The following is a 15,293-nucleotide window of genomic DNA, read 5'->3' on the forward strand; positions in this document are numbered from 1 at the left end:
AGTTTTGTTAGTTATAAATTGTTGCATTTATTTTTGCTTAAAAAAAGAGTCCCCTTTCAATTGAATTGCACACATTAATTACACATTTAATTAATTCTAAGTGAGAAAACACACATTTCGGCATGGTACTGTATCTAATCCCTTTTTCACACTTAGAATTAACTTTCCGAGAAATTGTTCAGATCTCACCAATGTACTGATGCTGGTCAGTGAATTTACTATTCTTTGTGAATAAGGAGGAAAAAGTGATATTTTCTAGAAAGTTTAATTTCTACGTAGTTTGCTATGACAAGCTTGACTGCAGTTCTCTGAGTTTGTCATTCCGGTTGCATATTGATATTCAAAGTAAATTGAATTTCATTGTAATGCTTCTTCTGTTTAATGATAATTTCCACTGGTTTGCTTTTAAAAAGAAGATGTTAAAATGTTAAGTTTACATAGTCTTTCATCACTCCAAATAGGGCTTGGGAGTTAAAAACCCTTTAAATACGGTTTTCCCCATACTGACAGAAGAGGGAAGTCTTTGAAACATCTGTGTTTGTTTACGGATAAGTAGCAGAGGATTTTAATCCAAACCAGTTTGTGGTGTCATCCCAATTTCACTGTTTTATCCTTGATACCCCCAGACCTAACCTCTGTGTGTCACATGACCTATCTGAAAACATTTCTCTCTGCGCCTTGCTCTCTACAAATATCTAAAAAAAATAAAGCATACAGTAGAGCTTTATAAACATCTGGTCCTTATTTTTCTCTATTAGAAAATAACAAACAGGCCATCACCTCTAATCCTTGCACAGAGTAGGTTTATTAATAGATGTAGGTCCAGATCCATAAAGTTTGGTCTAATTTGCTTCAGACCAGACAAATTGTTAAAGTAAAAAGAGCTGATAATAAAGGCATTTGTACATACGGAATTACTAAAATATCCATATTGCTTGTCAACCATTTCTAGAACTCACAAACATATCAGTTGCTTTCCATCGTTTATCTCACAGGTATACCTCTCATGTTCTCTGCAAGTGAATCATAATGTTGCAGATACGAAATTCATTATTTATCAACAAATTATCCTTCTCTATGTGTTTTTTATCTTTCCCCTAACCTGAAATCCTTGGTCTGCTGCTTTACGTCACTGCTGTGAAGGAGATGAATACTGTAGGTGCTCACCATCTTCTACCCTAAAAAGCATCAACAGCCAACAGCCCAGTTTCCTCTATGCCTATATTAGTCTCTCTCCAGGTTAGAAAACTTTTAATGCTCTCTTTACTGTACGAATCAAGTACCCGAAGCAGATGTGATTTTATTTTAATGAGCTGAGTAAGTGTTCTGTTCCTTTATTTACCAACAGGAATGGCAAGCATTTGCCTTTCAAAATGTTTGCATTGCGTTTTTTGAGGAAAACATAAACCATATACAATTTTGCTGTTTTTTCGAAAACTGCTCTCTTGTTGAGAAAAAAAAAACAGCTTATAGTTGGTGCATTGTAAGTAACAATATCATTCTGAAGTGAAAGAATTATTTTAATACAGGGTTCTAAATTCTTTCTTCGCTCCTGGTCTCAGAACAGTTTGCTGTCACTCCAAACTCCAAACCATTTGATCTCTCAGGACTCTTGATTGGGTCGAACCTGGGGTTCCTTCACGCATTTCACCCCAGCAGTCACGAGTCAGCTCACGGTGGTGTTTCTGGAGCGGTGTGACATCGCCAGCCTCCTCCCTTAGCTTCCTCCTCTTTTCTTGAGCCCTTTTTCTCCAGCTTCCCGAAGAGGATGGTTTTATTTAACTGGGAGTTTGTACCCCAGGGAGCTTGGTTAGCATTCCAGTGGCACTGGCGACTAGACAGTGGCAGTAATTACACAAGGAACAAAATGCAAAAATGTCCATCTGAGCCCGTAACCCATCATTTGGAACTGAGCAGTATGTACAACTAATTAGGGTAAACATGCTCTGAACAATAATTATACAAATGAACATAAAGGATTATATTTTCATTCTGTTTCCTGGAAGCTGTACCTCCACTCCCATTCCTTCTTAAGTCTCCAACACAGAAATTTGCAAGTCTGTAGCTTAGCACGCTTCCCCATTGAGTCTTAAAGTAGCATTTTGAGGTATGAGTTTGTTTTTGGAATATGTACCATTATGGAGCGTGTTATAAAGAGGTTCAAGAGGGGATCCGAGTCTGTGTGTAAACTGTAAAGGTGCAGGTGGAGGGATAAGTACACACTGGAAAGTTCAAAGAAAAAAATTAATATTTCTGCAATGGAGACTTCTTCAGATGATTTATTCTCCCAAAGTAGGTGGCAAAATATTATTTCCCAAAGACTTTAGCTCAACAACTCTATCTCAGATAAATGTGTTTTATAAACAGACTGTCTCAGATATTTTTTTTAAATAACAAAGGAAATAACCCAAAAAATGATAACATTTTATGTGCACTTGAAAATGACGGGTGGGGGGGGGGGGGGGGGTATTTGTCATTGGTGCTGTATGAGTGAGACTCCTGAAAGTGAAAAACTGAAACCTGAAAGTCCTCCGGCAAAGCTGAAAGCTGAAACAAACCACTCTTGGTCATTTCCTTTTAAAAAAACTAGGCAGATCATAAGGTGTACGACAAAGTGTATATTGTTAAGTAACTGTAAATCACTCGTGTTCATCTGTATGTGGCTGCATGTATAAAAGATTTGAAATTAGCTATAGCAACTGTATTATCTTATTTTATACTCTCACAAACAGAAAAGCAGTTAGGACAGTTAGCAGATCCAGTTTTCCTGTTTGGGGCTCAGCAGTGCAATGTCACAGTACTAATATTTATTTTTATTTTATATAGCACCTTAAATAATCTCAAAGAAAAACCTTATTCAACATGTCTATGTTTTTGGTGCTCTTTAATTCTTCATTTAAACCTGCAGGTATAGACATTGCTGACAATGAAGATGCCCTAGAAGACTGTAACTGAAACACCAATAGGCGCATTAAAATGCCTTAGTACTTTGCATAAATTCTCTTTCATCTTAACTAACACAATGGCATGCAAACAAGCCAGAAAGTGTTGAAAGCTTCTGTAGTCTTCAGAAGGTTTCTGTGATAATTTGTGACGTTGTTTTTCTAAGCTGTCTCTAAAGGTGTATTTCAGAGGAGCATGGGTGGAGGCGCTGAAAATAAAAGCAAAAAAATCATCACAAATATGAGCCCCGCCACCCCCCCAAAGAAAATCCACCTCTTTGGAAGGTTCATGGCAGATAACATCTCTGAAAGGTGTCCTGTTTCTCCTTTCATGCATGGGCAATGGGAGAACAGGAGAGAGCTCAGAGGCAGGGGGATGGAGTCAGTATCTCATCTGAGTTTTCAGTACGGTGAGTCTGCACTCAGCTGATAACACCCTGGGTGGATCACACGTTGTCTCGGAGACCAGAGGGTGTCAAACATTCTAAGCTACTACTTTTTCTACATCCGTGACTATGACTGTTATTAGTATATAGCTTGTGAATTTTCCTAGTCCTGTGAAAGACGTCTTGTTAAAAAACATACAGTTCTTGTCTTGGGATGTTTTTTTCAAAACTCATCCACTGTATTTGAAGTCCTCACTTCTGATGTACTAGGTTTGCACAAAGTTTACTAGCAAGACCAAAAACATGATCTTCAGTCTCTGGCTTTTGAACACTTCTGTAACAGCGGCGTTGGGTCTTGGACAACTTAGGCAAGCAAGACACAAACAGGCACAAATCAATCAGCTAGCCTTCTGGAGTTTATTTCAGCTCTTCAGAAACAGACATTAATTACTTGATTGAATCTGTTCTTGAACTGTTCATGTACCACATTGACTCTCTTGAGGAAAATGATCTGGGAAGACAGGGAACAGGTAGGGAATAATTGCTGAAGGATCTGGGATTACTTTCTTCAGATGAGCCCAATTCCATTCCTCAAGAGCCACTGTACTGCAGGATTCATAGGTTTCTTTACAGCTCCAGCTTCTCAAGAGCATTGAACGGCTTCAACTTGTCCAGTTAAGCAAATAATGAGTTCAGTTAAATAATTGATGGGCTCAGGTGGAAAGAAAACCAGATCCATTTTTCCCTTTAGAACTGGAGTTGCACACTCCTGCCTTATTGAAAGACATCTGAAAAGGGTCTTCCCTGCTCTGAGAACCGGCAGCTTTTGAAGAATTCACTGATTACCTCATAAGCAGTTTCTTTTGCCAGCTCTGCCTATTGTCATGCTGTCAGGCACAGAGATTGTGAGACAGAAGGGGTCTTCCTTTCCTGGCACATGCTGGTTAATGCTGAACCCGATACGGATATCAATAGAAAGTCAGTCGTGCACTCCCAGCGCTTACTCTGTTGGGCACTTCCTTTGTCATTTTTGTGCAAATAGGGTCTGGTGTCTTTGTGAGTGTGTGGCAGCTGACTGGCATAGTCGACACACACTTGTGCCCCCAGCCCCTTACCCCTAAAGACTCATTCCACTTCATAACCCTGATCTTTCACATTCAGTGTTAAATGCTTCTCAGCTCAGCAACCACTGTTGTCTTCTGCTGAACACTGTTTTTCCTTTATCCATACCAGAGCTTATGTGATATGAAACAATGGAGACCCATGCAGAAAAGCCTGTTGGGGGGGGCTGCCCAGTTCTTTGATTCAGAGAAGCAGAGTTAGCAAATAATTAGATGGCAGCATGTAACTGTGGTTAGGGCTCTGGATGTGTAACTGGAAGGTTAACAGGGCATTGTTGTTGTACCCTTGGGCAATATACTTCACACTGATTGCTCTGTGCAAAATATATACAAAGTCAAATCGCCCCAGATAAAAGTATTATAAGTCACAGACATTAATCAACGAGTTATCAGTAGGAATACCCAGGAGCCCATCTGTCCTAAAACAGGCAATGTTTGAATCTCAGGTGGGACGCTTTCCTTTTGAGCAAAGTACCTTATACCTACATTGCTCCAGCAAAACCTACTGTGCAAACAGGTACCAAATGTGTAGGTTTTTGAACCATGCAAGCTGCTTTGGCTATATGCATCACCTAAGTAAACATTTAATAAGAAAGAATAATGGTATGTTTTCCTGTGAGCTGCATACTGATTTCTTATGACCGCCTCCATTGCCTTGTGAGCTTTGTAGCGCAGTAATTACCTGAACAGCTTCTGGCACTTTGGCCATTTATTCATCAGTAAACCTGAAGAAGGGGGTGTCTGTGTTCCAGAGCCTGAAAATGAGAGGAGCAAACAAGTCTGCTGATAAAAATAAAACACCGAACCAAATGAGTTGGAGGGGGGAGGGGGAAAGGGAGAGAAAGGTGGCTGCAAATGAATGAGATCCCATTTCCCAAAAAGCTTGTTTCTCTTAGGAATTGCCCAGAACAGGCAGCCAGCTCTGCAACCTGGTAGCAATTGACCAGGGACCACAAGACATCATTCACAGAAAAATTAACATACTTCATAAAGTATTCCTTGTGCTAAGAGCCTGGTGACTGAGAACGGTCAAGGGGTAACAGGACAGGAAAAAAATAACACCATCGGGGGGATCTATCTGCAAAGTTTTTTAAGTAGATTGTGTAGCATGCATTCCTTGATTGCTTCATTCATTCATGTATTCAGGAGAAAGTTACACAATCAATGAGTTTCCTTCAAATTTACACCCTCCACTCCGCAATCCTTTTAGCATATTCTCTGCTTTATTGAGTTATGGTTAAAGTTGACAGCAATTACACCCGCTGTGCATTAATTATAGTAATAAATAGTAATTAAGTAATTAGGGAGCAATTAAGTTTACAAGGTACTGCAGTCAGTTTGAAAGTCAAACACATATGTATCATCTGCAGCAACACACTGCACTTCTAAATCATTCAGTTTTAGCAAGCATGTTTATGTTGCCCAACTTTTTGTGTTAACATATTTAAAAAAATAATAATTTTAACTAGAGAGTTGCAATGTTTATGGTTGGGTTACTCTAATAATTTGTGATCCAGGTTTGCTTTTTTTTAAATGTTCAAACCTGTTGCATCCATCTGCCTACTCTCTCCACCCTTGTGATCTCCCTGTCTTTATTCTTCTCTAAAGTGTAGAATATTATATAGTATATCTATAATGTCCAGTAAAGATGTTTCATCTCTAGAAACCCAGTGGGCATAGGGGAGAGATACTGTAAATGTGTGAAGATATTCTTGTTGCATGAAAGTAATTTTCTTTATAGGATAAAAATAACAGATAAAGATACCCAAGCCTTTTTTCCTGAATATTGGAAGACACAAAATGTTAGAAAACAACAAATCTGGTAGTGCTTCAGAAAGAATTCTTGTAACAAAGCTATATTCTCAAGGGACCATAAGAGACAAAGGCATGTTTCTTTTTTGTGCATCCTTTTAAAAAACTGTACCGATAACATGAAGGCATACTGAGCCCGAGAAACATGGAAACTGATGAAGTGATTTTATAAGATTCCCATGAAATTTTAACAGCACTCCCCTCACCTCAGATGAAAACACACTATTGCACTTTGTTGGAATCAGGGTTTAGGCACGAACACAGTTAATCCGGTCTCACGTGCGATTCATTCCAGTTGCAGATCCAGCGCATTGGTCGACTTACACAGTGGTATAACTGATTGAATTAATTGACAAGCTAAATTAAAACCATACCTTGTGCATTTTTAAAGGGGCAGTTCTATAAGTGCACTTCCACTGTGCTGCCAGTGTTCATCATTTTCCACTTGCCATGAATTTACAGTATGTTATGATGCAGAAGCTCTGATTGCATGCTTTTCATTAGCTAGCTAGCTAGCTGTAAATAAAGCAGAGATGCTCTGAGGACGTTTGCTGTGTTGACAGCTGGGATTGAAGTCAGGTTTTAGGCAGCTGTCTACTTATAAATGATAACTGCTCTGGATTAGTATGTGCAAGTTCATTTTACTTCTCTTTGTTGAAGATGTAACAGCAATTCTATTAGTCTATGTGAAGCTAAGGGAAACCAGCTACAGAACATTTTCTTTTTTAAGCAGTTTGTTTATTCTGATTTCTGTCTGAAAAAGTCAGACCAAAATAGTTAAATTGCAAACATCTCTTTAATGGTATCAATGCCAATCCAAATGACCTTTTACAATACTGTTTCTTACCACACCCTGTACTCAAAGCTTTGAAATCGCATTCATTTGCAGACTTTAACATGACAATATGAGCAGTGCACTGTAGCAACGAGATTTTTAAATGTGTTCAGATAAAAGACAACTATTTGACACTATTCAAGATAAAATAAAAACATAACTTCTCCAGTTTCTGTAAACTTACATCTGAAATAGCTGACACTTTGTACAGAACTCATTTCATTCTAGTGCTTTAATGCACAACAGAAATATCTCTTTACCACAGCAGCTGGGATTCTGAATACTGATATTTGTGTGATAAATATAGATGTAGCCTACTAATAATAAGATGCGAGACAAAATGACATGCAGGTAAACAAAACCGTTTCCAGCCCACTTAAGCTAGAAGCAAAAATCTCACTGCATTTTTCAAAAAATGTATTTGCATGTTTTAGTGTTTATACATCATATGTATGACACATGGCCAACAGACGCTCTAAAATAAAACGTCTAGATTTATTTACAAAGATCTAAGGCAATTTGTTTAATAAATACAGGTTATGTACGGGTACCAATGCAAGTTGTTATTTAGATGCAAATTTAGATGCAAAGCATTAAAATAGGTTAATTAATAAACGACAGTGGGATTTCCTGAAGCCATCTATAAACGATCAGTTGTAAAACTAAATAAAATATTTAATCGCGTTCCGTCTGTCGTTTTTTTCGCTCGCAATTTTGTGGTTTTGTTCGAACATGTGAAATCAATTCAGAGCAATTAATACCCCCAAATTAATCTCTTCTGTGCAAATAAAATAAAAACGAATCACAGCATTCCTTGACTTTCAATTAGTATTTCAACAAGATTGATTGCACAATTCTCTGTTACAACAGCAAACAAAGTATTGTTCCCTTAACATCCGCTTACCTTTTCCAGAAAGGAGTTAATACATAAAAACTGAAGGCTGATAATTAAGAATGTAAGAAATTATTGCGGTCCTTAGAAGTTAACTTTTCACTTATTTTCCGTCGTTTATTGTTATTATTAATAATAACATAACTGAAAGCGAACAAATCAGAAATTAATAACGATTTAATAATGATTGAGAATTATTTAGAATTATTAATTCCGCCTTTACATAAAAGTATGTACGCAGCATACCGTACATGCTTGTTTTAACAAATGCATACTGAGAAAGGAGACGTGAACGTAGGTATTTATTAGTCTTCCGTGTTTTTTGGGAGAAGAAACAAAATCACTTTTTTATGATTCGGCATGGGATAAAAAGTTTTCAAGAGTGTGAAAAGGCGACCGTGAAGCGATTAGACTTGTTCACATTTGTCTCCACCTTAACCACGTACAAAACAACAGGAAACAAAGGGGTGAAAAAAAAATTATGGTTACATTCAAGCTTTTTTAGATTTATTATTCGAATGGAAAGTCTTCATGGAAAACAGCTCAGTGAAGAAAGCTGCATTTAGTAAAATATTGCACGCACACACACACAAAGGAAAACGTGAAGTCCTTCGGATGTCCAACTCTTCGGGCGACGGTTGTTAGAAAAAAAATCAAAGTAAAATATACATTGAAAATATTTTTTAATTATGTATGCAAAGATTGGACGTAGCCACTGAAACATCCAGGTGATTACTTATGTCCGAGTAAGCCGTCTTGTTGACGATAAAAACTACACTTAAATCTGAAAACAGTTTATACTGTTCAGAATTGGATTATTTTTCAATCATAACGCATGTTTACACAGATTTTCCCTTTGGAATTGTATCGTTTCTTTTAAAACCAAAAGCGAGTCTTTCCTCGCAGCAGTTAACGGGTTAACTACCAGCTGTCGCTGAGCATTGTGGGTAGCGGTAATGGCCGTTGAAGCTATGAAACAGAAACTTTTTACTCAGTTTTGTGTTCTTGTATTGGTTTTATCGCCCTTTTATTTTTCTAATGCAGGCGATCTGCAGTGGGACGATAATGGATACATACTGTATTGCCCCTGCATGGGTAAGGGCCTTTCAACAATTTAATTAACAGTTTCTCTCGATCATTGTGGGTGAGCTACAGTGTTGAGCAAAGACAACAGGTTCAGTTCGCTGCTAGATACCATACACTACTTTTGGCAACAAAATATGACTTGTTTCATGAATGATACCCGCGTTCCCGTTTTCATTAATCAAAAAATGTAGAGATGAAAGTGAAACATATTTTTTGCATTGCCGACTTTAATCATTTAGAGACGGGTAGTCATTAAGAGGCGTGAAACGGTATGGTTGAATGTATTTTGTGCAAACGCACGTTTTGGTATGTGCTTTTCCAATTGCTGATACCTTGGCTACAGTTACCGCCATCTGTTATTCAGAGATTTCTAATCATCATTCTCTTTTTCTGTTCCAGGTAGATTTGGGAACCAGGCTGATCATCTCCTGGGTGCCCTGGGCTTTGCACGGATGCTAAATCGTACCTTGGCTGTGCCTCCGTGGATCATCTACAGGCATCACTCGCCCCCCTTCACGAATGTGCGTATCCAGTCATGGTGTTCGTTTACTCCCACTGGCCAAAATGTTAGGATGGATACCCCCCAGTAAAGTAATCCAGGGGTGTTTGTTTTGACCCATGAAGGTAGCGAACAGACGAGGATGTGTTTTTGTTAAAGCATACGTATCAAAATGCAAGTTTTGAATGTTTTGTTTTAGACACACGCTGTCATTTTGTGTAGCACAGTTGTAGACAGGCTAGATTGACTAGGAGAGTCTCCATGGGAGTCTACTGTTGTAGTCTATAAGTCTAAAAGCAGCATGCAAGCCAGGTGACCGTATTCAGTGCCCAGGCAATGTGTAGCAGAATGATGCCCTTTCCATCTAGCCCTTCTTTGTGATGTGCAGAGTAGGGGTGTTCTGTCTCAATGTATTTACCACCCTCTCCCCCCCCCCCCATACAGCTGCATGTTCCTTACAGGGAATTATTCAAGCTGGAGCCTCTGCAGCAGTTCCACAGAGTCGTCAGCCTGGAGGACTTCATGGAGCAGCTGGCCCCCTCTGGCTGGCCCCCGGGCGAGCGAGTGGCTTACTGCTTTGATGCCGCAGCGCAGAGGAGCCCAGACAAAAAGAGCTGTCCCATGAAGGTAGCTGCCGCCCGGGGAAGCCCTGAACCTCACTGAGACAGAGATGTTTGTCGGGAGCGGGGCACTGGACTGGGATTACTGGTTAAATGCTTTTATGGCAGCACAAGGCTGTCATCTGGGAAGTTTCACCCATTTCAGATACAGATACATTTTTATACCTTTTCCGTTGTACATTGTTTTCATATTACTATCACGCAGTGCTTTTTACTTAAAAGCTTTAAAATACATAATGCATTGATGTTCACTACTAGTTTTAAAGACCCCCAGCCTTTTATCTTTGGTACCCAGAAAATGCCGGGGGCCTAAATATCTGCTAACCGTGGTCAATTTAGACCAGTAGTTGTTAACCTTTACTGCTCCCTGCATCCTTGAGGTTCTTCAAATATTTCTCACACCCCGTATCAGAAATCTTTGAAGTACGTCAGTTCTTTAAACCTGAGATATATTATATATTAGAATTACTTACAGTCCCTAGGTTTGTTGAAACAAGGTAGTTGTACATATGTGCATGTGCTTGATTAGCGTTTTTTGGTGATTTACCTTCTAAACAAATCTGGCCTGACTCACACCCCCAGAAAGAGCATTGTGCACTCCAGGTTAAGAGCCACTGATTTAGACCATGCCAGTAATTGGTTCAGTTAGGACTTTAGTAACTCAGGTGGAAGTGGAAATGAAAGGTATTGTAGCTCGCCGGGAAAAGGAGTCACTATGACTGCTACATGGTTGGGTCAGCATACGACTACTACAATAACAAACATGCAGCTTCTATCCAGCAGCATTAGACAGTAATTGTCTAATACTGCACAGATGAATTCTAGGAATATTTATCAGTCAAACCTGATAAGTGAGTTGTGGTAAAGTGATACATGCTAGATTTAAACATCATGTTTTTTGAGATTGAATACTGAGGTGTCCACAATTAAGCTTAAAAGCAAAGCACCTTGTCCTATGGATAGACCTGAAATGCAGGGAACTGAAGAAAGCTAACATAATAGGAAAATACTGCCATCTAGGGGGGTGTTAACAGAATTATTTGTTATTTTTTCAGTCCTGCAATGTTTGTACTCCTGCTAATAAGAAATGTATGTATTTTTCCCTTTAGGATGGGAATCCTTTTGGGCCTTTCTGGGACCAGTTTGGAGTGGAGTTCGATAGGTCTGTCCTCTTTGGAGGCATTTCCTTTAACAGTTACTACAAGCAACACTGGATCAAAAAGCAAGTACTTTCAGTGCATATTTTCCCTGTCCGACAGATAGCGTATTACGGTCTTTGATGATCAAGACGACGGTAACACCAGTTTTTAGAGGCATTGTGTCTTTCTGGCCTTGGTATGTCAAATTGGCCTCAGTCTGCTTACAATTCCTCTGCCTTTTTCTTCCCAGTCTGTATTCACTGTAGCTTCTTCTGGCTCCTGCGGTTTGAAATGGATGTGTTAAGGCAACTGTCCTTGTGAAGTGTCTATTTGCTCTATGTGACTGCTCTACCACTTGCCTCTTTTCATGATATCTACGGCATAACAGAATTTCCATTCAGCACGTGATCCAGTCCACCTGTGTGAATGCTGTTCGGCTGTGTTGATCTGCTCCTTGTTCATATTATGGTCTTTGCTGTCAGATTCCCTCCATCAGAGCACCCTGTGGTGGCTTTTCCAGGGGCTCCTGCCCAGTTCCCTGTGCTTGAGGAGCACGTGGGTCTCCAGCGCTATGTGGTTTGGGCTGATCAGATGGCCCAGGAGGGGGAAAGCCACATCAAATCCCTGCTTGTTCGTCCCTACGTAGGGATACACCTGAGGATTGGCTCAGACTGGGTAAGGGTTTGTAGATTCTATTGAGTGGGCAGTCATGTAAGCAGTACTGACTTGCCTTTTTGGTACAAAGTCCTTGAATATATTTCTGTACATGCTTAAATTATTTGTAGTGCCTTGTTTTCACTGCCAAGTAAAGACTATTGTTATTGCACACTTCTAATAGGAGTATTCTTTACAGAATACCTGGGAGGCAAAAATCTATTCATTTGTGCTGTTAAAAAAAGAACTGATTTAACGCAATCTGTTATACAGTATTTTGTATTCCCGGGAATTGGTGTGGGATGGTGTGTGTGTTTCTTCTGTTAAGGTGCTTACAGTGGAATAGGTTTTTTTTTGCTTTTATCCGTAATTTATGAAGAGCACACTGACATGTCAAATCCTTATATGAATGTTTTTCTGTTGTGAATAGAAGTAGCTCTTCAGATATATTGTATATGAAAGAATGGTATTTCAGTGAATGGTGTCCATTTCTCTAAGAAGTGAGTATTGAGAGAGTAGCTGAGGGAAGCTGTTTTCCTTGCTGTTGAAGATCTGTTATGCCTTTGACAGCAAAACGCCTGCAAGCTGTTAAAAGATGGGGAGGCAGGACCACACTTCATGGCTTCCCCGCAGTGTGTGGGGTACAACCGCCAAACTGCTCTGCCGCTCACCATGGACATGTGTCTGCCAGACCTGAAGGAGATCAAGCGGGCCCTCAAAGTGTGGGTGAAGAAGACCAATGCCAAGTCCGTCTACATTGCTACTGACTCTGAATCTCACAGCAAAGAGATAGAGAAACTGTTCAAGGGAAATGTGAGTATGACTTCCTTTTTTCCCCCCATGCTTACTGAATCTTTAGAATTTTAGTTGTTGCAAACTTAATTGAGAAGGATTAGGAATTCCTTCTGTGCCTTTGCTAATTTATTCTGCTTTCACTTCTCTTTGTAGATGATGCCCAATGTCTTTTAACTGAGTGAAAAATTGTTGCAACTATCATTAATTGTATTTGTCTCGCATATATAGCCAAAGTAACTTTCATGTGTAGCCATTTGTACGGCTGGGTCTCTTACTGGTGCAATCTGAGTGAGGCACCTTGCTTAAGAGTATAACAGCATGTCCACACCTTGGATTTGAACCACAAGTTTACAGTTACAAGTCCTAACCACTATGCACTTCAAAATTCTGCCTGTCGGGCCTCTTTTGTTTGTATTTATTCCCTAATCTTTTTTTCTAGCTTGGCAGGTTTTGTCAAAGGGGGAGAGGAACATTTCTAACCTTCAGATAAAAGAAAAAAAACAGTTCTAGGACCATGCAGAACCATTACTTTGTACGGCATGTTTTTGATGATTTATCCTCCTTCTTTGAACAGGTTAAGGTTGTAAGTTTGCAGCCTGATGTGGCTCAGACAGACCTGTATATCCTGGGACAGGCAGACCACTTCATTGGGAACTGTGCCTCCTCTTTCTCTGCCTTTGTAAAACGGGAACGCGATGTTCACAATAGACCTTCCTCGTTCTTTGGAATGGACTATCCTGGAAAGAAAAGAGATGAACTTTAAGGACTGCAGCAGATGAGGTCATTCACTGTTGGTTGCTGTGCTGGAAATAGCCAGGCTTCTAATAGGTTAGGTAAGGGGGGAGATGCAAGTTTATTTTTAGGGAGCCTTCACTTGTGCAAAGAAAACTTTACTATATCATGACTGACAGTATACACTGACAGTATACAGATTACACATAGTATACTGATCTCATAACAATTAACAGACACTCTTCAGAATTACTTCTCTTCAGTTTTGTCATGTTTTTAAAATCTTTAAAAAAAAGTAACTGAATTTTGTCTGCAGTCCTTAAAAAGGCTGGATTACTACAGTTTAGAAAAACTATTTTCTGGTAAAATTTGGCTTTAAAAGAATATATGAGTAGTATATTCATAAATAGTCACAAGATTTTCGATTACTTTTCTGAGATCTGCGTTTTAATGATCATGCATATTTTATTTTGTCATTGATTTTAGTACCCATTCCCATTTTGAATGACTCTTTCTTTCAGTCTCTGCTAGAACACAAGCACAAACTCTGGTAAATTCTGTAACCTGTGGATACAGAAAGCTTCATCACATTACATCTGTTTCAGCAGTTTGATAACAGATGTCTGATTTGTTGTGGGAGATTGATGGACAGGTTTATTAAACTTCCAAGAATGGAACAGAGGAGTTTTAGGAATTATGGTTTTGGTGCTTCCTGATCTTGCACTCTGTCAGGAAATCTGGGATACTTCAGATATCTTGTGTCCCATGGGACTGGACAAAGTGAGCAAGATGTGAGAACTACAGCTGTAGTTCTTTGGAAGTACATAATTGTGTGAAACTTTCTTAAGGCTAAGAAAAATTAGGTGTTCTTTTATGTTGCTTTTTTCAGTGAAATATGAACACAGACAAGTATTTATACATCATCATAATGTATAATTCATTTTACATTAGCACATTTTTTAATTGCTCAAGTGTATACATGTATATTGGGGTTGAAAGATTAGTGATGGGCTCTTCCCTGGTTTTTGTACAAGCTTGAGCATACCAACTGAAACACATTTTTTTATGAACAAAATGATATAGATGTTCAAAAGCTGAAAAAAACTAAAATGTGTATTTTTTTCAGTTAAATTGAGGAGTTTGAGTACATAGAGTACCTGAGCTCAACTGTATTAATTAAAACCCAGAAGATCATGGAATGTCAGGAAGATTTTAGAGAGATTTTTATAGCTTTCACTGTGAATGCCATTAGCACTGTGGATGTTGGGATGCAGTGCTACGTTTAGATGTAGTATATTCAGACATGACTAGCAAGATAATCAGCTGTGTTTTGATACTGTCATTCATTTTGAATTGAGTATTCTGAAATATCAGAAGTATTTTTTCAAACAAAAAACAATTTTACATGTTGTTTTGTCAGTTTTGTCAATTTGACATCAATCTTTGTCGGTTTATATTGGATATGTATTTTGTATTAAATAAACTGATTTTACCGGTAATAAACTTTGAAGCGATTTTCTTACAATACATGATTGTGTAAGCTTTCTTTTTATCCATGCAATGATTTAAGAAGATTCTTTATCCTGGGCTAGGTTTCATTACAATATGAATTTCTCTACATGCAATATGTTAATTTATAATTTTATGACTGAGTCATTGGAATTTTATCGGCTATTAAATTTACCAGCACCATCTCGTTTCATAATGCGTTTTTTTTTTCTTTTAAAGGGAGAGTCAACGTTCAATTAAATTGGCAAATCTAATTTCCTCTGGATGTCTT

At 38.7% G+C, this 15,293-nt stretch overlaps 1 protein-coding gene across 1 annotated transcript; it reads left to right on the forward strand.

Annotated features, from left to right (window-relative positions):
- Positions 1 to 8,930: 8,930 nt before the first annotated feature.
- pofut1 (protein O-fucosyltransferase 1) lies at positions 8,931 to 15,040 on the forward strand. Its single transcript, XM_088937186.1, has 7 exons — positions 8,931 to 9,083; positions 9,474 to 9,595; positions 10,018 to 10,200; positions 11,303 to 11,415; positions 11,815 to 12,007; positions 12,557 to 12,799; positions 13,356 to 15,040. The coding sequence occupies exons 1-7, from the start codon at positions 8,945 to 8,947 to the stop codon at positions 13,542 to 13,544; spliced, it is 1,182 nt and encodes a 393-aa protein (XP_088793312.1). The 5' UTR covers positions 8,931 to 8,944; the 3' UTR covers positions 13,545 to 15,040.
- The last annotated feature ends 253 nt before the right edge of the window (positions 15,041 to 15,293 follow it).

This window comes from Atractosteus spatula, chromosome 19, assembly GCF_055471065.1.
Source record: "Atractosteus spatula isolate fAtrSpa1 chromosome 19, fAtrSpa1.hap1, whole genome shotgun sequence".
Classification (NCBI taxonomy): domain Eukaryota; kingdom Metazoa; phylum Chordata; class Actinopteri; order Semionotiformes; family Lepisosteidae; genus Atractosteus; species Atractosteus spatula.

Bases quoted from the DNA above. Each gene is read 5' to 3' on its own strand.
- pofut1 (XM_088937186.1), top strand. From the start codon at position 8,945: ATGGCCGTTGAAGCTATGAAACAGAAACTTTTTACTCAGTTTTGTGTT. The intron at 10,201-11,302 runs GTAGCTGCCGCC...TTTTCCCTTTAG, and splicing joins AAAAGAGCTGTCCCATGAAG to GATGGGAATCCTTTTGGGCC. The intron at 12,800-13,355 runs GTGAGTATGACT...TTCTTTGAACAG, and splicing joins AGAAACTGTTCAAGGGAAAT to GTTAAGGTTGTAAGTTTGCA.